The sequence below is a fragment of the Salvelinus sp. IW2-2015 genome, linkage group LG4q.1:29 (genome assembly GCF_002910315.2).
Source record: "Salvelinus sp. IW2-2015 linkage group LG4q.1:29, ASM291031v2, whole genome shotgun sequence".
NCBI classification, from domain to species: Eukaryota; Metazoa; Chordata; class Actinopteri; order Salmoniformes; family Salmonidae; genus Salvelinus; species Salvelinus sp. IW2-2015.
In genome coordinates, this window is record NC_036842.1 from 83,870,049 (window position 1) to 83,889,613 (window position 19,565).

Below are 19,565 nucleotides of genomic sequence, written 5' to 3' on the forward strand. Positions count from 1 at the left end.
AAACACATACATGAGGTGTGTCAGTCTTCTGGATGTGAAGGATGGGACATCCTTTGGAAGGAACCAGAGGACTTTTATTATGGTTGTAAAGATACTGTAACAACTCAAAGAAACAACACATTGTATGTTAGTGAAAGGTTGTTCAAACTGAGCTGTAAACTGAGAGCCCATACCTGTTTTGACCCAGGTCTTCTCAGTGATGTTACATGGTTGACGTTCCTCTTCAGCACTGATGGGAGGAGGTTCAGTTGTGGTTGGTCCAGGGGTGGTTTCTGTGGTGGTGGTGGGGACAGTCAAAGTGGTGGTCGGTGCAGTGGTAGTTGTACTTGTAGTGGGAGCACTTGTGGTTGTGGTCGCCGTGGTGGGTGGGTCAGTTGTGGTTGTCATCAATGTAGTTTCTTGGAAGGTGGTCACCTCCTGTGTGGTCGTAGTGGTCCCGGGTATGGTTGTAACCGCCTCTGTGGTCAAAGCTGTCGTGGTCTGTGGTGTCACAGGTGTGGTGGTCACGGTCAGGGGTGTGATGGTCGTGGTGGTCACAGTCGTGAGCTGTAGACTGTCATTGGTCACAGTGTCTGGTGTTGGGTTGGTGTGGGCTGCTGTGGTGGATGGTATAGTGGTGTTGGTGTCAGCCCTTGCAGGTGTGGTGGTGTTCCATGTGTGAGTGGAGAAAGGACTAGTCACATTGTCTGGGAGGGTGGAGTCGCCCTCCCCCAGGGTGGCCAGAGAGGACACTGGGACTGTTGGTAAATCTGGGTTCGCAGGCAAACTGCTGACCGTCTCCTCTGCAATGAGACAACAAACAGCGTTTAAATGATGCCACATCAGGTCATTCATATCAGGTGAATAATGTCCCATTTTGATGATGTCTCATACTGTGAGGATGATGTCAGACCCGGGAGAGGCAGCAGGCACCGGGGAGGTAGACGATGGAGGGGATGGGGCAGGAAGATGTGGAACTGAGCTGGACCAAAATCAAATTAAATGGTGGATTTTGAGGGAATGAATGTGCAGAGCATGATGATGGTGATGGACAAGGAAACAAAATCTCTAGTCTTTAGACTTTAACCACAGTCATGAGGCTGTACGTATGGTATTTTTATTATTCTATTAGATGGTGTGGATGACTGTTTGAACATGGGTCCTACCTGAGCTGSTGTTTGAGGTGCTGTTGGCTACAGGGGCTAACGACAAAGGGTCTGTTGTTCCTGCTGTTTGATTGTCATTGTTGATGGCTGAGGAGGAGGCTGAGGAGGCATTAGCTAGTACTGATGGTTGCACTGGGGCCTGTGGCTCTTGGTCTGAGCTAGCCAGCAGGGTCAGTACAGGGGAGAACCCTGGCTGCCCTCTGGTGCTCTCTGCTGTCGCCCCTGATGGGTCTGTGGGCACGGCTAGAGCGCCCAGGGGCCAATCCTCCACTGGCGTTGCCCTGGCAGAGAGGTTAGAGGGCACAGCTGGGTCCTGAGGCAGAGCTGCATGTCCTGATGACCCGTTGTAGTGCCCTTCATCTGGAAAACAAAGAGAGAGATGGGACTTAACAAGGGAGGAACACATTTATTCTCTATTTGACTCATCAATCCCAGAGGCCTGATGATGACGTCTTGACTGTCTCCCATGTTTCTCATCAACATCGGCTCAATCTATAACTACATCTTGAAAATATGAAATATTGTTATTCAAAACGAAGCCTGTCCGTGCCCTCCTGTCAACAACATGAGGGAGGGAGAAACAGACTTCACACCAAGGAGCACAACATGTAAGGACACAAACACTTCTTAGTCATCCAGGAGTATCATTATGAAACTGTGACAGTGGGAACATAATCTTAAGTAGGTCACTTATGTTTTGTTCAGGATAAGCATAGGGAATTGATTTAGATGTTAAGTACATATCTGGGGCACACATAAGCAGCTGCTGTTATTTAAAAACATATCTCAGCCTACGAGAGAAAGCTATCGCTTGGGATTCTGTGCTGATACGGTGGTGGTGTTTTCAAAAGGCACCTTTCCTCAGTACAAGTGAACGATGAGGATTGGGCAGCTAGCAGGGTTTATTGTCTTCTGGAAGGCAGCCGGTGAATACTGGCAAATCTCCAGAGCGCATTTGTACCGTACTTCCATTCTGAACTTCCCCCACATTCTCAACTTATTCATCGGAGGATTGTTTAATTAAAAGGAAGGATTTCCGAATCAGGCGGGCTTTGTACAACCAGGCKTGTGCCTAAATTTCCCAGGATGCAATCCCTCGGTCTACCATTAAATCTACCCACTGAACTGTTCATCTCAAACAATGGATCTACCAAGAACTAGCAGCAATTAATCCTATAAAAAGCTGATAAACCAATAATCAAAAGAACTCCATGAATATATATGACAATGAGCTTGCACGTTCTAGATAATCATTCTAAAAGACCCTGTAAGATCAGAAATGTGAATGTGACAGCATTTGGTGTCTTCAAGACAGGACACACTGAAGACCTCTTCCGTATCTTTCCTAACCCCCACAGAAAGCCACCTGCTCTGACAGGGTGCAACATATGGGGCCCTCCATCAGAAGCACTGAGAGTTCACTGAGAGGTATGAGCCATGGCAGTGGACAGCAATTGGGTTCATTTGACAACACGACTGCTCCAGCCATCCTGGGGTTCATGAAAAAGCTCTGCCCATTCAGAACACTGATCCGTTGGGGCAGGAAAGAGGGAAACATGGAGCATCACCATCCTAGGCGCAGGTGGTGAGGAGGGGGCGCTGGGGAAGTGTCCAAGTGAAATTAAACCCATTGAGACAATGTGGTGTGCTTTCCATGGAGTGACATCTTTCCAACAGGATGGACAGATACACACTTCCTGAAACTATTCATAGTGTCCATCTGTCTCGCTGGGTTAAATAGTGGATCTACAGTACAGAGTAAATAACACTTTTACAGTGTTTTTCAGGAAGACTACAGGGCCCAAAGGCAACAATTAAATATTCACCTTAAATGCTGATTAGAGCAATTTATTCCACAAGCAAAACATAGGAAACGTGAATATGAAAAAGGACAAAATATGTACCATTTTGTTTTGCATTTAGCGAAGCAACACCAATTTAAGACACATTTATTTTTCAACCAGTTAGCCTAAGGAGTATGTTTGGCAATGTTTTATCACAGCTATGTCCTCTTACTTGAAGATAAGGCAGATAAGGAAATGGAATCATAAAGTATGGACAGAGGGCATACAGCAGTGACAGTATGGCTGGCAGATTTGAGCTCTGAGTTATATGAAAGTTCAGCTGATATTTCACTGTTTTGTTTGTCAAACACAACAGAATAATATGGCTTCCATTTACCCTGACTGGTACTGCACAGACACCTGCTAAGTGAGGTCACACTGCATCTCAGCATGCATCTGTACACAGCATAGCAACAACACTGCTTTCTAAGAGGTGTCGTTCCATCTATAGAGTCAATGGAATTATATTTACAGTTATTAAATAGTACTGTAATTAGTAGTCATGAAATATTACTAATCAGTAGAATATAAAATGAAAAGCATTAAACCACATAGGCTACAGTGATTGAAAGATAGTGGCACTGTCTCCCAGGTAAGACATTACCAGAAATGAAGAGCTGAAGACAGACTTATAGGAGCACGGTATTACGTTACCGCAGTAAACCCTTTCCATTTACTGCACGCTAACTCATATAAATGCAAAACTAAAAGTCAAACCAGAGCCTGAGCTTTGCACAGCTTACGATTAAGGAGGGTATTAACCATTTTTAGAATGTTGAAAAAAGCCAATGAAGTGACAGTGTTGTATACAGGCTGGTAAAGACAGCTGTAAAAAGATTCAGCTGCAGAACAAACAAAGTGCCATATTCTGTTTCCTGTGTTGTTGGAGCCCAGGCTCTGTGTGTGACCTATATTGCAGTGGTCACACTCCTGGGTCCTGGGAGAATAGGATGGACATACTCTGGCACTTCAGTTGTCACACACTTAAAGCCACAGTCTGCAATATTTCCTAACGGTCATTTAATGATACATACATTGGTAGTACCCAAAATATTTTTGAAGATTTTTATAAATGCATTAGTACAACTGAATTATCATAACACAAAAAAGAAAAATAATAAGCCTACTTGGGAAGCTTTAAACCACAAACTAACAATGTGTGGTGTTAATGCATACATTTGGAGGACTAAACAAGGTAACTAGCACATTGCACGTGAAGGATGCTTTCACAATGTGATAAATAAAACTTMGTTGTGATGTCACTGATACAGAAGGTTAGCAGCTCATCTGTACAGGCATTACTGGGTCCCATGTGACTAGATAAGACAGTCATGTGACCATTTCTCTGGCTCGGGGTAGGTCAGGCAGTCTAGCAAAAACAAAGCGAGAGTGTGACATTCTGAGCCACAACAATTTAAAAATTGGTCACATAAGGACATGCGCAGAGAGTGGAGAATTATGCAGTTGACAATCTGGGCATATTGTGGTGAGGCAGGCAGTGACCAAGAATCCTCTCTGTAAGGGGCACTGAGGAGGCTCTTTGGTTTTTCTGCTGCATGCCTTTGATTTGAAGAAGAAAGACAGTCATGTGATGTTGCTGGGGGAGCTCTAGTCTAGCACTGTAGCTCATGAAAAGCACCACAGAAAGGGGACACAGCAAACACCATTACATCACCCTGAATCCACTTTGGCAAACAAACAAACACTGATCCTGCCATGCTCACTTTCCACAACAAACCTGATGGCTTGTGTGACAGTGATAATGAATAACAACAATGCATGACTAGATAACAACAATGCATATATTTCAACTGGCCTTGTTTATTTTGTATTCTGTCGGGCTCAGTTTGGCTCTGTAGTCTTCTCTTCTGGTTAGCGTCACAGCTACCAGGGACTGAAATATTGAGAGCTTTCTAAGCTCCTGCAAGGGAGAGCATGTGAGATATTCACCTCAGTGCATCCTAAGAAACACCTTTCGATGCACTTTCCACGAAGCAGCAGCTTAAAGTCCCAGTGGGTCAGCAGGTAATCATAACCATATTTAAAGTGGATGAGCGTCTTGCTTTTCCAGCACCACCCTCCAAAAGAGCAGCGAGAAAATGTATTTCTCATATCTGAGGAGTCAAAACGGACCCCAGGGGACCAGAAGTAAGACCTAAGCACTGGGAAAGTTTGTTTCACTCTGCATTAGTTGTTGTTGAATTGTTCTCTGTAGCCTACTGATCCAGAGACAGACAATATCATGTCCATGTGAGCAAGTCAAACATACAAGACCAACACTAAAAACCCAATGAATTAGAAGCAGCGTATGGCCTTTTGACGAAACAAGATACTGACATGATTGACCTTAATTACAATTAGTGTAGGGCCTTACTGATCATTAAAAAAWATATATTTTGTCAACATTTTCATAAAGAAATGTACATAATTCAACAGAAAATGCAAGTGTACATTTGACTTGCATACAATAGCCTTAAAACCAAAATTGTTATTATCAGAATATTTTTCCGCTCCGTCTCTATAGCTTCTTTCAAATGCAGATAGCGTGTGAGGAATTCACAGTTGTCACAACGATCAACTGTCAGAACTGGCACTAAGGTTAGAAAGAATTTAGGACACAGTCAGTCACCTGACCTTGTGTAGCTACGTGTTAAACGCATGCACACACTCACATACAGCACACTGGCAGGCATGTATACAAATTGTATTCTTTTTTTTTCTACCCCCCCCCCCATTTCTATCTTGTCTCATCGCTGCAACTCCCTAACAAGCTCGGGAGGCGAAGGTCGCGTCATGCGTCCTCTGAAACATAGTGACGCCTCTAGCACTGCGATACAAGCCTTAGACCTCTGCGCCACTCGGGAGGCCCTACAAATTGTATTTTTTATGATGAATTCATATTGACTCAAGCGGCCAAACGGTAAATCATGAAGCTCCTAGCTATAGTCTATCCCAGGGAAGCGTGAGCACTTCAATTGATAGACTTTGAACATAAAAGTATGCATTGATTTTTTATTTAATAAATGCCAAAACTGCTGCACAAACAAATGTGACTTCACAGGTCCAATAAGGAACCACTGTGGCTCAAAGCTCTGTTTCATAAGCTACCATAGTGGGAGATTTGCAGGTGCATATGGCGTGAGCACAGAAGCCATTTCATTATTGTCTCGGGAATCAGAAGCATTCATCTGATAGAGGTCACCCATGATCCCGTGACTCTCATAGGAAACACTTTTGTTAAATGGCTCTTATGGTCAGTGTCAATGATTCCATGGAATATAGTATTCATAAAACAGGCCAGAACTCACTTGGCTCTCCTTTCCCATTACATAATAGACAGTCATACAGTGAGCAGCATCTTTGCAGCTCTCCGCAGGTTGAGGATACAAGTGGCTTCTAAACAGACACTAAAGCTGCAAACTAAAATGTAAATGGGGTTGTTCCAGACAGGTTTAGTTTGCTTTACCTTCAAGGTATCCAGCACTATTGCAAAGCCCTCTAATTAAGCTGTGCCAGATAAATAACTACACACAGCTACTGTAAGGTAGTGCTGAAATGAATCAAAGCAGTTATTTCTCCCTCATAGCCTGGTTCCTCTCTAGGTTTCTTCCTAGGTTCTGGCTTTTCTAGGGAGTTTTTCCTAGTCACCGTGCTTCTACACCTGCATTGCTTGCTGTTTGGGGTTTTAGGCTGGGTTTCTGTACAGCACTTTGTGACATCAGCTGATGTAAGAAGGGCTTTATAAATACATTTGATTGATTGATTGATTATTTTTGTCTGTTCCTGTTTCAGTTTCTTTCAGTTTGATCTCCTGGTCTGCTCAGGTCGACAATGAGGCCAGACAGCCAGCCCTTCTCTTTGTGTTTTTCTCTTCAGTCAGTCATGAGGTCTCCCAGGCCAACACAAATTGAACAACTGCTGCTATACAGCAGGCAGCAACTATCAAGGCCGTCACACAGCAGTCACTGTGAGCGATGACGAAAGGGTGTTCTAATACATTGTGAGTTCAGAACTGCTCAAGGAGACGGAGACATAAATCCATCTGGATATTCGTAATTTAATCTTAAGAAGATTGATTACATTTTCATGAAAGACTTACTGTAAAATCCCTGTTACCTAATGTGTTGGTTTGGGGTCAACGCTATTCCCTGCGTTTTGATGAACAATCTCCGGGGACATTAAGCTTGTCATACAGTTTTGAGAAACCTTTATGTGTCCCTATGATAGAATTACAGTGTTAAAAAGGGAACATAAACACACAGTAACTGGACTTCGAGCTGCTATGCAGCAGAGTAGTAGGCATCTACAGGGMTTCCCAAACTCTGTCCTGGGGCCTCACATGGGTGCACGTTTTGGTTTTTCAAGCTTGATTATTTGAATCAGCTGTGTAGTGCTAGGTCAAAAACCAAGGCCCCAGGACCAAGTTTGGAAAACACACACACACACACACACACATAGTATAATATACTAACATGCATTACATATGCATACAGTATAATGTACTGTGCATATAAAATGAAGTATTCTGCATCAAGGTGTTAGCACATCATTTTCAAAAAATAAACACACTGTGTTTCAAACACTCTCCTGTTCAGATCAATAAAATCCCCCAAAGATCAGGAATAAATAAGTACTAAATAAATAAGTACTATACCTAAATCGGGATTAGAAATCAAATTAGGCAACAAGCTCATCCTACCCACATGCTTTATAGAGGCTTGCCATGCATAATGTATTTCATGTAAAAGGGAAATATCTATTTAAYATCTAGCTATGCATAATTAACTTCCACAGCACAGGCAATCGCCCTAATGAAGCACAGCAGAGTGTATGGGGAAAGGTGCTGTACAGGTCATGTTTTGGCCGCTCTCTTAAAAGAGCTCCCAAGCAACCCAACTGTTAATATTTGATTGCGGTATAATCCTAATTGTTGGCATTTTATTATGGGATTGTATAAGGGGCTAACAAGCAGGACATAACAGAGGGGCCCACATTTTCCCACCATCCGTCGAACAGCAAATTCTTTATAAAGGATACCAAGGAGAAATCCAACTGGAGCAGCATGCATAAAATACAGAAACACCAAAAGCCATTATTAGCAGAATGGGAATCCTGGTTAGCATAATTGATCAGTAATTGATGAAGACAGATGCATTATTATTGGGCATTCATTGCCTTGTGACCAGCAGCAACCGTGGTCATAATTAGTGATAAATAAATACACTGGCTTTACATCTGAATAGAACCCACTAAACCAGTAGTGTACTCTATGAGCACACCAGAATGTAGCAGCCTATTCCAAGACCAGTTTGCTGCTCTTTTCTCCACACCAATGTTGATTTAGCATGCCATGACCACAACTTGGAAAACCTGGTTAAAGAAATGTGTAGTTGTGTGTAATTGGTAGAAAAATATTGGACATAAAATGGAGCACAAAATTGTGTTTTCTTGCTAATTAAAGGGTATAGGCCTTGGCATGCACTTTACTGTACCTCAAACATGTATGTTGTTTTCTGTTGAGCAGTGTGAAATCCTTTCTGCCATAATTTACAAGGAGAAGCATTTCATGTGCATGTACTATTCAAATCACACAGCATTTCAATCTTAAACTATTGTCTAAAAGCAGACCAAATTGGAGTTTGTACTGGTTATTCATATGCTATAGGGCAGGCTATATATTTCCGGCAGAAAACAATGAATGTTAGGCAGATCGGTTCCCATGGCAACACAGCATATTTGGCTCCATGTTGACTTAATGCAACAGCTCTGTGGGCTCATTAAAAAAAAAAACACCTCATCCTCACATCCACAAGTGGATCTGGCCCATGACCACAGCCAAATGGCAAGGTATTCAAATATGGTTTCATGAATGGAGGAAAAGAGGGATATAATAGCAATCTGAGAGGACTTGAAAATACAAAGGCTAGGGCAGGCCTATGGCTGATTCACAATATGTTTTCCTACTTGAATGTAGAAAAAAAATACACTTTGGAAAGCTAAAATTAGGTGAAAACTACTACCCTTGGTCAAATTATAGGCTTAAGCCTTATAAACACCAGGTTCAAGGCAGAAAAGAAAAACACAACTCTCATTAGCGGCATTTTGCTTCGTATGACAGCATACTCGATTATTTATAAATGATGACACGTTATGTTATTTCAAGAAGGTAAGTGACCTCCACAAATGTTGCCATCACTGTCGATCAAATAAGCAAGAAGCGTAATTATAATTGTCCGCGTTGCAGTCTTGACTGCTGAACACAGGCCACTCCAGGCACAAAGGCCACACCAGCGATTCTCTTCCTTCGAAAAACACAAGAGGCTGGGAGGCCACATTACAAAATCAACAATTATATTGATTTAGCATGTCTAATTGTCTGAATGTGTTTGCTTAAAGCAAAAATAGGCGCGATCAGATTATTGTGCGTAATATTTTAGAATGCCCCTCCACATATACTACATTGCAAATTGCGCAAATCAGTGGTCTCCTAAGAATCTTGATTGTTGTAATAAATCACAATTTCCTATTTTGACAAAAATAACCAGAAGATAGGCTACTTTCTCCACGGTCATTATCCGCGTATGTGCACCGATGGTCATAATATAGGGACATGGTACGAAGAGTTCCACCAGAAAAGTGCAACCAATTTGAGATATTTATATAATACAATCCCGATCCACCCGCAGGTCATATACAGCCTAACATCTCGATGAAGACCAATTAGTTAGTCCTACCAAGCAAGACAAATACTACTCGAACAGGTTGTCAACAACCAAATAATAAGTCTTACCATCAGCAGCTAGGACAGACTGCATTAAAAGCAAAACCATTCCAACTGATAAAATACATTTAGTCCACATTCGATCCAGTCCCAATGTCTTTTCGTTTTTCTGGAAACATAAGGTGGCTCCCATTCCCACACCTATCCATTCAATCGAGCCAATCGGGGGAGCATTGTTTATTCCGCTGACAATTAAATCATCGAGGCTGTTACGCACATGTTTTGAAGCCATTTGTTTATCCTTGATACATCTAACAGTCTTAATATTGACAAATACATTTGATAAATCCTTCACTGCGGACGATGTTCTCCGAAAGCCTCTCCCCGAGGTTGACAGAAAGCGGCAGCATTGAAACTTGTGTGTAATGCGTCTGTAGGTAACAGTCCATGCACCACGTCGACCTGCTAGCGCGTAATAAGCTATTATTTACGAACAATCTAAGATGCACTCATAACCATAGAAGTACATTTAATGATTCGGACGGAAAACGGCTCCCGGTCAAAACGCAGACGTGATAAATTATGCTACCCCGTTGGAATATTTACAAGTCGAACCCGTCATTTCATTAGAAAAAATATCACGTCGCGGCGTGACGCCAGAGTTGACTGCAATCTCCTCACGGTAACAGACGACCCCTTGTGGGTATAGACGGCAAACCTAAACCGACTCGAAATAGTTCCTATTTTTAACTTTATCATAATTCGATTACCAATTTGATTTGCATAAATATCTGTAAATTAATATTGAGCTTCAAAGGACAGCTTCACCAGCTGGGGCCAGGGTTAGCCAATGGCATCGCATACATTAGTGATGAGATCAGAGTTGAGAACAGCATTACATACACTACATACTACATATCTTTTTTTTTTTTTAATGTCTGGTTTCGAAATGGCAGCCTACATTAACGTCTGCTACAATTCGGAACACTCCAGGCATCAGCTGAGGAACGTTGTCAAGTAAATCAATGTGATGTGAGTAGCCTGCCCTATGCACATTTTCAGTAAGTTAAAATATCGGTACTGCACTTCTACTCTGCTTGCACTGGGTGGTGCTATTGGCTTGGACCCCAGTTTCGTCAACAATTTAATCTATTGTACTACACATAAAATACAAGTCACAAACAAGAAGAGTGAAGCAATATTTTTTTTATTCAAGGTGAATTTTTACAATAGTACACCATCAATTCTTAAATTTGACACTCCAACAGTCACTAGGAAAACCTGCTTTTTGTGACAAAGTAAATAAGGCTTGGTCACATTGAAATCACTGAGAACTAGAGAGAAATACGACCGCAAACTGTAAGAGACATTACATCCAAAATAATACATTTTCCCAGTTCTCATATTATATTGCACAGTGCAGTTGCTACATGGCAAACTAGTGTAGCATAAAATCAAAAAGCATATTAAAATAAAGCCACAGAAACTACACATAAAACGGTAACACTTCCAATTTAGCAATAGTCTATATGCTGTGTTGTTTACTACGTGTATTACCCAATCACTTGAAGTGTAATACAACTTATACTAACATGTGAAATAACTGCAAACAAGATCCAAAGCAATCAAACCAAGTGGAAAGGATTGAAGATTAATGCAGTAGCATATTGGACAATACAAATACCCTGAATTAATTATAATAGCATGACATAACATAATACATTAGTTGCAGTATAGACTGTTAAAAAGTGACAACTTTGGACCTAATCTGTGTGTATGTGGGTTGTTAAAGCAAATACCAACAAGTGATCAATCAAAACGGATGCTGCTATATGGATGTTTATCATATACAGAATAGAAATATCTGTAGCCATCAAAAAATGCAACAAAAACATTGTCATGTCTGCAAACCACCCCAAAAGTCAACTCCACAAATACATTCACAGTGTATGTAAAGCTTTGCATTTGTGCGTGTTCAAWAAGAGACAAAACTGTGTTGAGTGTTAAGTGTATAAAATATTCCCTGACTAAGAATAATTGTCTTTTTATGTTCTGTAGAAAAGCTATATAGATTCAGACCATGTGGTTAGGGTTGAGCATTGGGATTGAGTGATCTGAAGATAACAGCCAGCACCCAGAAGAGCTCCTCAGAAAGAAGAATGCATTGTGTTTGTCAGCTCTACTAAACTGTACACTTGAGTCCAAAAGCAGAGTGCTTTCTCACTTCATAGCAAATGTGCGAAACATGAGGATTTGAACAGGCTGCAGAAGTCCTGATAAAACATGAGGCTGCATAAACCTAACATCCTACCACTCCGGTGGGAAATACTCGGCTCTGTTGAGGAGCATCCACATTTGACTCTACTGCCACACTTGCCTCTGCAGGAGAGGGTACTGGCTAGGGGCCATGGAGTTATCAACCAACATTTCTTCTCTTGACCACAATTTGAAAAGGCACTAGTTGTAGACACTTGTCAGAGTGAGAAAAATGCTATTTGTGTGTCTGGAGTTGGGGGGCTAGTGAGTAAACATATTCAATCTTTCACAGTCCCACAATGTATTGAAAGACTACAAAAGGGCGAGCAAGATTAGAAAATATAATCTGTCATCATTTGACAGTTACCCTTGTTTGGATTAATGAGTTATGACAGAAAAAATGTTTAATAATTCACCCCCATCTGCCTCAAATCGATCCATTATGAATAGATAAGAATAATCTGTAGAAAATCTATCACAATTCACTTTAGATACAAAAATAATAATTCATAGGCTTAATTAAAATAGACGGCTAGAAAAATCATATTAGTCAAACACTTCATTGACCGCGGCAATTTCATGAAAACTGTGTGGGATTTTGCCACAACCCAAACCTGATGAGCTTATTGAAGTGCTTACTGATGTGTTTCATAACAAATATTACACATGTGAAGGCATCTTTACAAGCCAATGTAAATGTGAGGACCAAATAGAGGCGGTGCAGTAAATAAATCTGCATGGTAATATAGAACTGTCAATCAATAATGTGAATAATCTTTAGGCTTTTCAGGGTGTTAACAGATCAATAACTAAAATTGTCAACACAACTACTGTATGCAATGATGAACCCAACCTATGATTAAAAATATAAAATACTGATGCTATGTGTTACAAACAAAACAAAAAACACTTAATTTCATTACTTGTAATACAGTAGTTCCAATCACACTTCAAACATCAAAGCAAATATACAGAGGCACTAACAAGTCTTCATGCCATTCACTATACTCTATACTCAAATAAAACCCACTTCTAGTATATGGTAATTAGAACTATACAAAAGTAAGAATGCATAGTAAGAACTAAGATAATCCCCTAAATTCACAGCTATTTTGAAGTGGTAATCAGTACATAGCAGCTCATCTATGATGCATTCAAGATATATGATATAACTTGCCCAAAATGCTTAAAACAAACCTTTTTAAAATATATTTTTTCTCAATATATTCCATCTTCATGACTACAGTATACTTGAAGACAATGGGAAAAGAAAGAGTAGCTACCTTGCTTGGGATGAATTACAGTCTTTGGTGCTGAAAAAGCATTTTCATTTGTAAGTAAGAAAAGACAAAAACCTAATTCACACACTAGCAATTAAAAACAACTCACACAAAATATATTTCCTCCCTGACAGAATGTATAAAATAAGCAGTTGACACATTAACAAACCTCAACAAATGGAACAGTAAAATAAAGTATAAGTTTTGTCTAATGCGGAAATTGCACTTAACCAATACACCTTGTCAAGCACTACATAGTCCAGCAATGATACACTAGGTTAACAGACGGTATATCAAAACACTACAGTTTTTCTGAAGATATGAGATCATACAAAGAATCAACCAACTACTTGCATGTTTGTTTATAGTCAATGCCATGCCCCACATCGGTATTACGCTAAGAAAAAGACTGTAAATACAATAACGCAGAAAACCAGCGGCTATATGTAGATTGTATTGCAGTTCCAAAAAACAGTGTCAATACTGTTAATAATTAAGTACTTAGTGATTAGAAATTGATGATCAAATATTAAATCGTTCACCTTTTGTTTGTACATTAGTTCATTCGGGAAAAGTCCAAAACCAAATAAACATTTGCTTCAAAAGCATAAAATAAGCTTAAAGCTGCAATGTATCTTTTTGGGCTACCGGACCAAATTCACATATATAGAAATGTGTTTTCTAGATCTGTCATTCTCATTGAAAGCAAGTCTAAGAATCAGTAGCTATGTTCTATGTACGGTATTTCTATGCTTCCCGGTCTTAAGTTTAGTTTTTGTACACCAACTTCAAACAGCTGAAAATACAGTATTTTTGGTTATGGAAAATATATTTCACAGCGGTTTAGATGGTACAATGATTCTCTACTCTATACTTGCTTGTTTTGTCACAAACTGAAATTTGGCAAACCATTAGAATTTTTGCAACCAGGAAATGGCAGAGTGATTTCTGCATAGTGAATCTTTACCCCCAAAATACAATGAGCCCAAATAAGAATGACTTATTTGATTATCTGATAGGCAAAAGCATATGAGTGAAAATAATCAGATATTCAAGTGCTGTAGTCCAGTACATGATATATCTATAAACGCCAGAAGTAACATTAACAACCTCAGATATTGAAGGCACTAGTAGGTGTGGGAACAGGCTATGGTGTAGTAAGTCTCACAGTACACATAGGAGTGACATCTAACTGTCAACAACTCCACTAAGTTATCTTTCCCATGCGAAGGCATGCAGCGTGTGGAACAACCTTTTCAGACCACTGACGGTACACACTGAAAACACCTATGTCATTAGGGAACACCTTTCCACCACAAAAAACCAACGGAGACACATCTACTGTCCTAGCACTGGAGACTGGGATGGCTTAACGAGTGATGTGACTAGCACACATGCTAGGTAGAAGGCAATATAGAAAAAGGGGGAGAAACAGGGCTGAGATTATTAGGGAGAACAATGTCTACCGTGAGACTGTACTGTGAGACTGTAATGTGTACCGTGAGACTGTACTGTGAGACTGTAATGTGTACCGTGAGACTGTACTGTGAGACTTACACTCCAAATGACACTAGAGCAAAAGTGCAAAAACCCATTAAAAGTGAGAATTTCTTAATTATTGATTCATTCTTTTTTCAATTTTTTCTTTCTTCTCAGCTTAAGGTTTAAATCCTATCATCATCATCAACCAACATGATTTGTTGAAGCCCGGGGGGAGGGGGGGGGTTCTTTCTCTGTCATAACTTGAGAGATGACGGATGAAGGCCTTGGTTAACGTTGTCACTTCTGGCTGCCCTTGCTGGCCTACGGCCCTGGGTGGCTGGTGCTCAGAGGTAAGGGTACTGGTTGAGTTTGGTGGGGCTGAGGGGGAAGCCTGTATAGGCTGGCGAGGCGATGTAGGAGTGTGGGGGAAAGAGGGGCCCAAACTGGCCCTGGTGYTGGATGGTGGGTGAGGGCAGCAGCCGGTGGTTGATGCCCATGGTCACCTGGTGGACAATGCTGCCAGGGTGGGAGATGCCGTAAGCGGGTTGTAGGACGGGCCGCTGGGCGCAGGGCGAGGCCAGGAGGTGGGGGAGGTGGTGGGCGACGGGTGCAGAGGGAGGATAGGAGAGCAGGGTGGCCTGGGGGTGAGGCCCCGAGTTGTGGGTGGGGGTGAAAGCGTGGCCATGTATCGTGGGAGGGATGTAAGCGTGCGGCCGCCGATGCAGCCCATAATTTCCGTTCCATTCCTTGTGGCAGGAGCTGTATTGCTGGACCTGAGGCTGGCAGAGGGAAAAACCTTTACACACCACTACAAACTAAGTCGCTCTAGATAAGAGCATTTGCTAAAATACTAAAATGTAAACAAAGTCAAATTACAGGTAGAATTAGATTTGAATGACTTAACCAAAACCTGGAAGAGAGGGGGGGACTGACCTGGCCGAAGCCCAGGGGCTGCTGCTGGAATGTGGTCATCTTCTGTTGCTGCCGGGGGTGGTGGTGGGTGGAGTGGTGGTTCAGTCGTCCAGGGGCACAGCGCCTTTTGGACTGGCATGAGGATTCGAAGACTGCAAGAGAAACAAGAAAAGGCTCTCAGATTGAGATAAGATGTGTCTTTCAATATGACAGGGTAACAAGACCAATAAGGACCCACAGGAAACAAGAGCATGCCTTGCTAAAAATAAACAGAGAGCGAGAGCAAGAGACACACTTTGGCCGATAGAAAGGCTCTTTGTACTAAGCTAACATATGGAATTGTTTTCAAATAGTCATACCAAGGATCATTTAGCAACTTGATTTTGAATTTTAGGCCCCTTTAGGTATAAAAATATACATATAAAACAATTATTTGATGAAACACTGAATTTGGCCTTAATGCTATTATGTACATGTTGGTGAGATTCTCACCTTTCCCTAGAGGGGTCATACCGTAAGCAAAACCATTCGGACGCTACATACGTTTCTGTGAGAAGATTTTCGGGATGTCTCATGGTCTGACAAACACCACTGTAGCTCTGTCACCTTTCACCGCAGATGTGGAAGGCCGATATGGTGGATTGAGACCATATATTGAGCCCATTCAAAAATACCTGATCAAGTTTAAGAGCGTTGGGCCAGTAACCATAAGGTCGCTGGTTTGAATCCTGAGCTGGCAAGGTGGAAAAATCTGCCGTTCTGCCCTTGAACAAGGCAGTGAACCCCCAACAACTGTTCCCCGGGCGCCGATGATGTGGAAAGTCGATTAAAGCAGCCCCCCRGCACCTCTCTGARTCAGAGGGGTTGGGTTAAATGTAGAAGACATTTCAGTTGAATGCATTCAGRTMTACAACTGACTAGGCTTCCCCTAATTTCAGGAATAATATTCCACTTACAAAAGTTGGCACTAATATATGTCCCATATCAGATCCAATCCCATTTAGTGGACAGTCCTTTGCTCTTTGTATAGCTAGGTTACCTTCAGTATAAATCACAAGTTACAGTACACATCCCATAGCCTGACTTGCAGTGCATATAAAAGCCTGTACACCTCAAAAGCAAACCTACATGATGCTCTGTAAATGAACATTCAAGAACATTGACAGTGCAGATGAACAGTTCGAGGTTAATCATGTCTGGAGTGTAGCATTGCCACAGTGCTTTATGGTTGCGATAATGCTTAAAACATGAATTAGCTGGTCTAACTCAAGAGTCTACTGAATTACTTTCTTTAGCATCCAAAACACATGAAAACACACCAAGATGAACTGGGGAAGAAATAGATATCCATGAGAATCGGGGGAAAAATAGGAACAGCAGATCAAACCAGAAGTGTTCACTCAGCAGCAACTAGCTATCAGCACAGCCAGAGAGACAGGCTGCCCAGTGCAAGTTACCCATGTTCACCTGTGATAGCCTCTCTGACCAACTAAGGAGTGGTAGCTGCCTGCCACGCCCATGTGACCTGAAAGGCAGACATCAGCACAGGTGACAGACTCTCCCTAATTTCCTCAGACTGACACACATCATTCAGACATCAACAGGCTCACAAAGCACCCTCTTTCCTACAGAGACCACTTCCAACCAGGCCTGTATGTTATACAAAACTGAAACAAAAGATTACAATGTATAGGCCTATTCATACTGTTAATACTCAACCAATTTTGACGTGTAATGCTGTGAATAGAAACTGACCCGTTCTGTCTGTGTGCAGGTCCATGCTGTTGTTGTTCCGCAGCACCTTCATAGGTGGCACCACCATGGTTCTCACAGGGGGATTGCTGGGCTCCTTCTGGGTGGCCATGCCACTCGTCCTCATGCTCAAAGATTGATGGCTGTGGTTGCCTAGGTAGCGGCTCTCCAGGTAGGGGCTCTGGCTCCGGCTGGAGTCCGAGGCAGGGGAACCGTCTACCGTCTCGCAGCCACTCTCATGACCATCGTCCTCAGACATGCTGAAAACAGACAAAAGCAATCAATAACAGAACTAAATGTCCATGTTTGCTACTGATGATCAAGACTGGCCCCTCAGGCAAGTTTTAAAAAGTTGTTAACGTTTAAACATGCAGTTTGGCAGTACCTGTTGGGCCTCTTGCAGGGGGACGGGCTGGACTGCACCGAGGCAGAGGAGCTGGTGCTCAGGGTGCTGTCTGGGCTGCTGAGGGAACACACCCGCTCCATGTTCAGAGAGCTCTTACACGCCTCGCAGTCAGGGCTGCCTTTGAACCTGCAAGAGGAACCCTCCTCTCCGTCCGTGTCACTGCTGATGACGCTGAGGGTGGGGCTGGGCAGGTCGTCGATGACCACAGACTCTCGCTGCTGGTGGGACATGTCTATCCTCTCATCCTCCACTGCCTTACAGCAGCTCACCTCCTCCTCATGTCGTCTTTCCTGCTGAACCTCCACCTCGGGCCTCTCCCCACGGGAACCATCTCCTCCTCCTCCTGTGTGACTAACACGGTCGGCCATCTTTGGAGAGCGGCACATTGAGATTTGGATGTTGCCATTGTTGTGGGAGTAGTGCATGCTGCTAATATGAAGTAAAAGTAGTGAAGTTGTTTGTCAGTACATTTTAACACTATTGTTTATGTAAGAACAACATGATCTGTGATTTGGTAGAACATTCACTTAACTTCACTAGGGTAGGGGGCAGCATTCGCAATTTTGGATGAAAAGCGTGCCCAAATTAAACTGCCTGCTACTCAGACCCAGAAGATAGGATATGCATATAATTATATAATCGTGCAGGAAAACACTCTAAAGTTTGTAAAACTGTTAAAATAATGTCTGTGAGTATAACAGAACTGATATGACTGAGGAAAATCCAACCAGGAAGTACTATTATTTTGAAAGGCTGTTTTTCCATTGAAAGCCTATCCACTATACAAAGACTTAGGAACCAGTTCACGATATCTATGGCTTCCTCTACATGTGGGCAGTCTTTAGGCATTGTTTCAGGCTTTTACTCTGAAAAATGAGGGAGATACAGCACTTTCAATGAGGCCAGTGGAAATTTCCAGACATGAGTCCTGCGCGTGATCGGGAATGCGCCTTTCTTGTTTCTCCTTTTCTATTGACGAAGCTTTTGTCCGGTTGAAATATTATTTATTATTTATGACTAAAACAACCTGAGGATTGATTTTAAACATCGTTTGACATGTTTCTACTAACTTTTATTGTACTTTTTTGACTTTTCATCTTGATGTTGAGAGCGCGCATTGTGCCTTTGGATTTCTGAACTAAACGCACCAACAAAACAGAGGTATTTGGACATAAAGATTAACTTTATCGAACAAAACGAACATTTATTGTCTAACATGGAGACCTGGGAGTGCTATCAGATGAAGATCAAAGGTAAGTGATTAATTTTAATGCTATTTCTGACTTTTGTGACACCTCTCCTTGGTTGGAAAATGGCTGTATGGTTTTCTGTGGCTAGGCGCTGACCTAACATAATCGCATGGTGTGCTTTTGCCGTAAAGCCTTTTTGAAATCTGACACAGCGGTTGCATTAAGGAGAAGTTTATCTTTAATCGTATGCTAAACACTTGTATCTTAGATCAATGTTTATGATGAGTATTTCTGTAATTTGATGTGGCTCACTGCACTTTCAGCAGATGTTTGAGACAATGCATTTCTGAACATAACGTGCCAATTTCAAATGAGGTTTTTGGACATAAAGATGAACTTTATCAAACAAAACACACATTTATTGTCTAACATGGAGTCCTGGGAGTGCCATCTGATGAAGATCAAAGGTTAGTGATTAATTTAAATTGCTATTTCTGACTTTTGTGAGCCCTCTCCTTGGTTGGAAAATGGCTGTATAGTTTTCTGTGACTAGGCGCTGACCTAACATAATCGCATG

The 19,565-nt window shown here is 41.8% G+C and overlaps 2 protein-coding genes across 3 annotated transcripts in view; both read right to left on the bottom strand.

Moving 5' to 3' along the window:
- The window catches only part of kiaa1549la (KIAA1549-like a), a 55,895-nt gene extending 45,572 nt beyond the window's left edge, over nucleotides 1-10,323 (bottom strand). The window contains exons 1-3 of the mRNA XM_070439855.1: nucleotides 9,780-10,323; nucleotides 1,146-1,505; nucleotides 174-782 (exon numbers count right to left, since the gene is read on the bottom strand). Coding sequence (XP_070295956.1) covers nucleotides 174-782; nucleotides 1,146-1,505; nucleotides 9,780-10,002 — 1,192 coding nt within the window. The 5' untranslated portion in view covers nucleotides 10,003-10,323. The remainder of the gene's footprint in view (nucleotides 1-173; nucleotides 783-1,145; nucleotides 1,506-9,779) is intronic.
- A 578-nt stretch (nucleotides 10,324-10,901) lies between these two features.
- Nucleotides 10,902-19,565, bottom strand: part of LOC111962667 (homeodomain-interacting protein kinase 3) — a 58,263-nt gene continuing 49,599 nt past the window's right edge. The window contains exons 11-14 of one of the 2 annotated variants that reach the window (XM_023985925.3): nucleotides 17,778-18,224; nucleotides 17,396-17,652; nucleotides 15,662-15,792; nucleotides 10,902-15,507 (exon numbers count right to left, since the gene is read on the bottom strand). In XM_023985925.3, coding sequence (XP_023841693.1) covers nucleotides 15,073-15,507; nucleotides 15,662-15,792; nucleotides 17,396-17,652; nucleotides 17,778-18,224 — 1,270 coding nt within the window. In that variant the 3' untranslated portion in view covers nucleotides 10,902-15,072. Of the gene's footprint in view, nucleotides 15,508-15,661; nucleotides 15,793-17,395; nucleotides 17,653-17,777; nucleotides 18,228-19,565 lie in introns of both variants that reach the window. The other variant, XM_023985923.3, reaches the window with a different exon arrangement.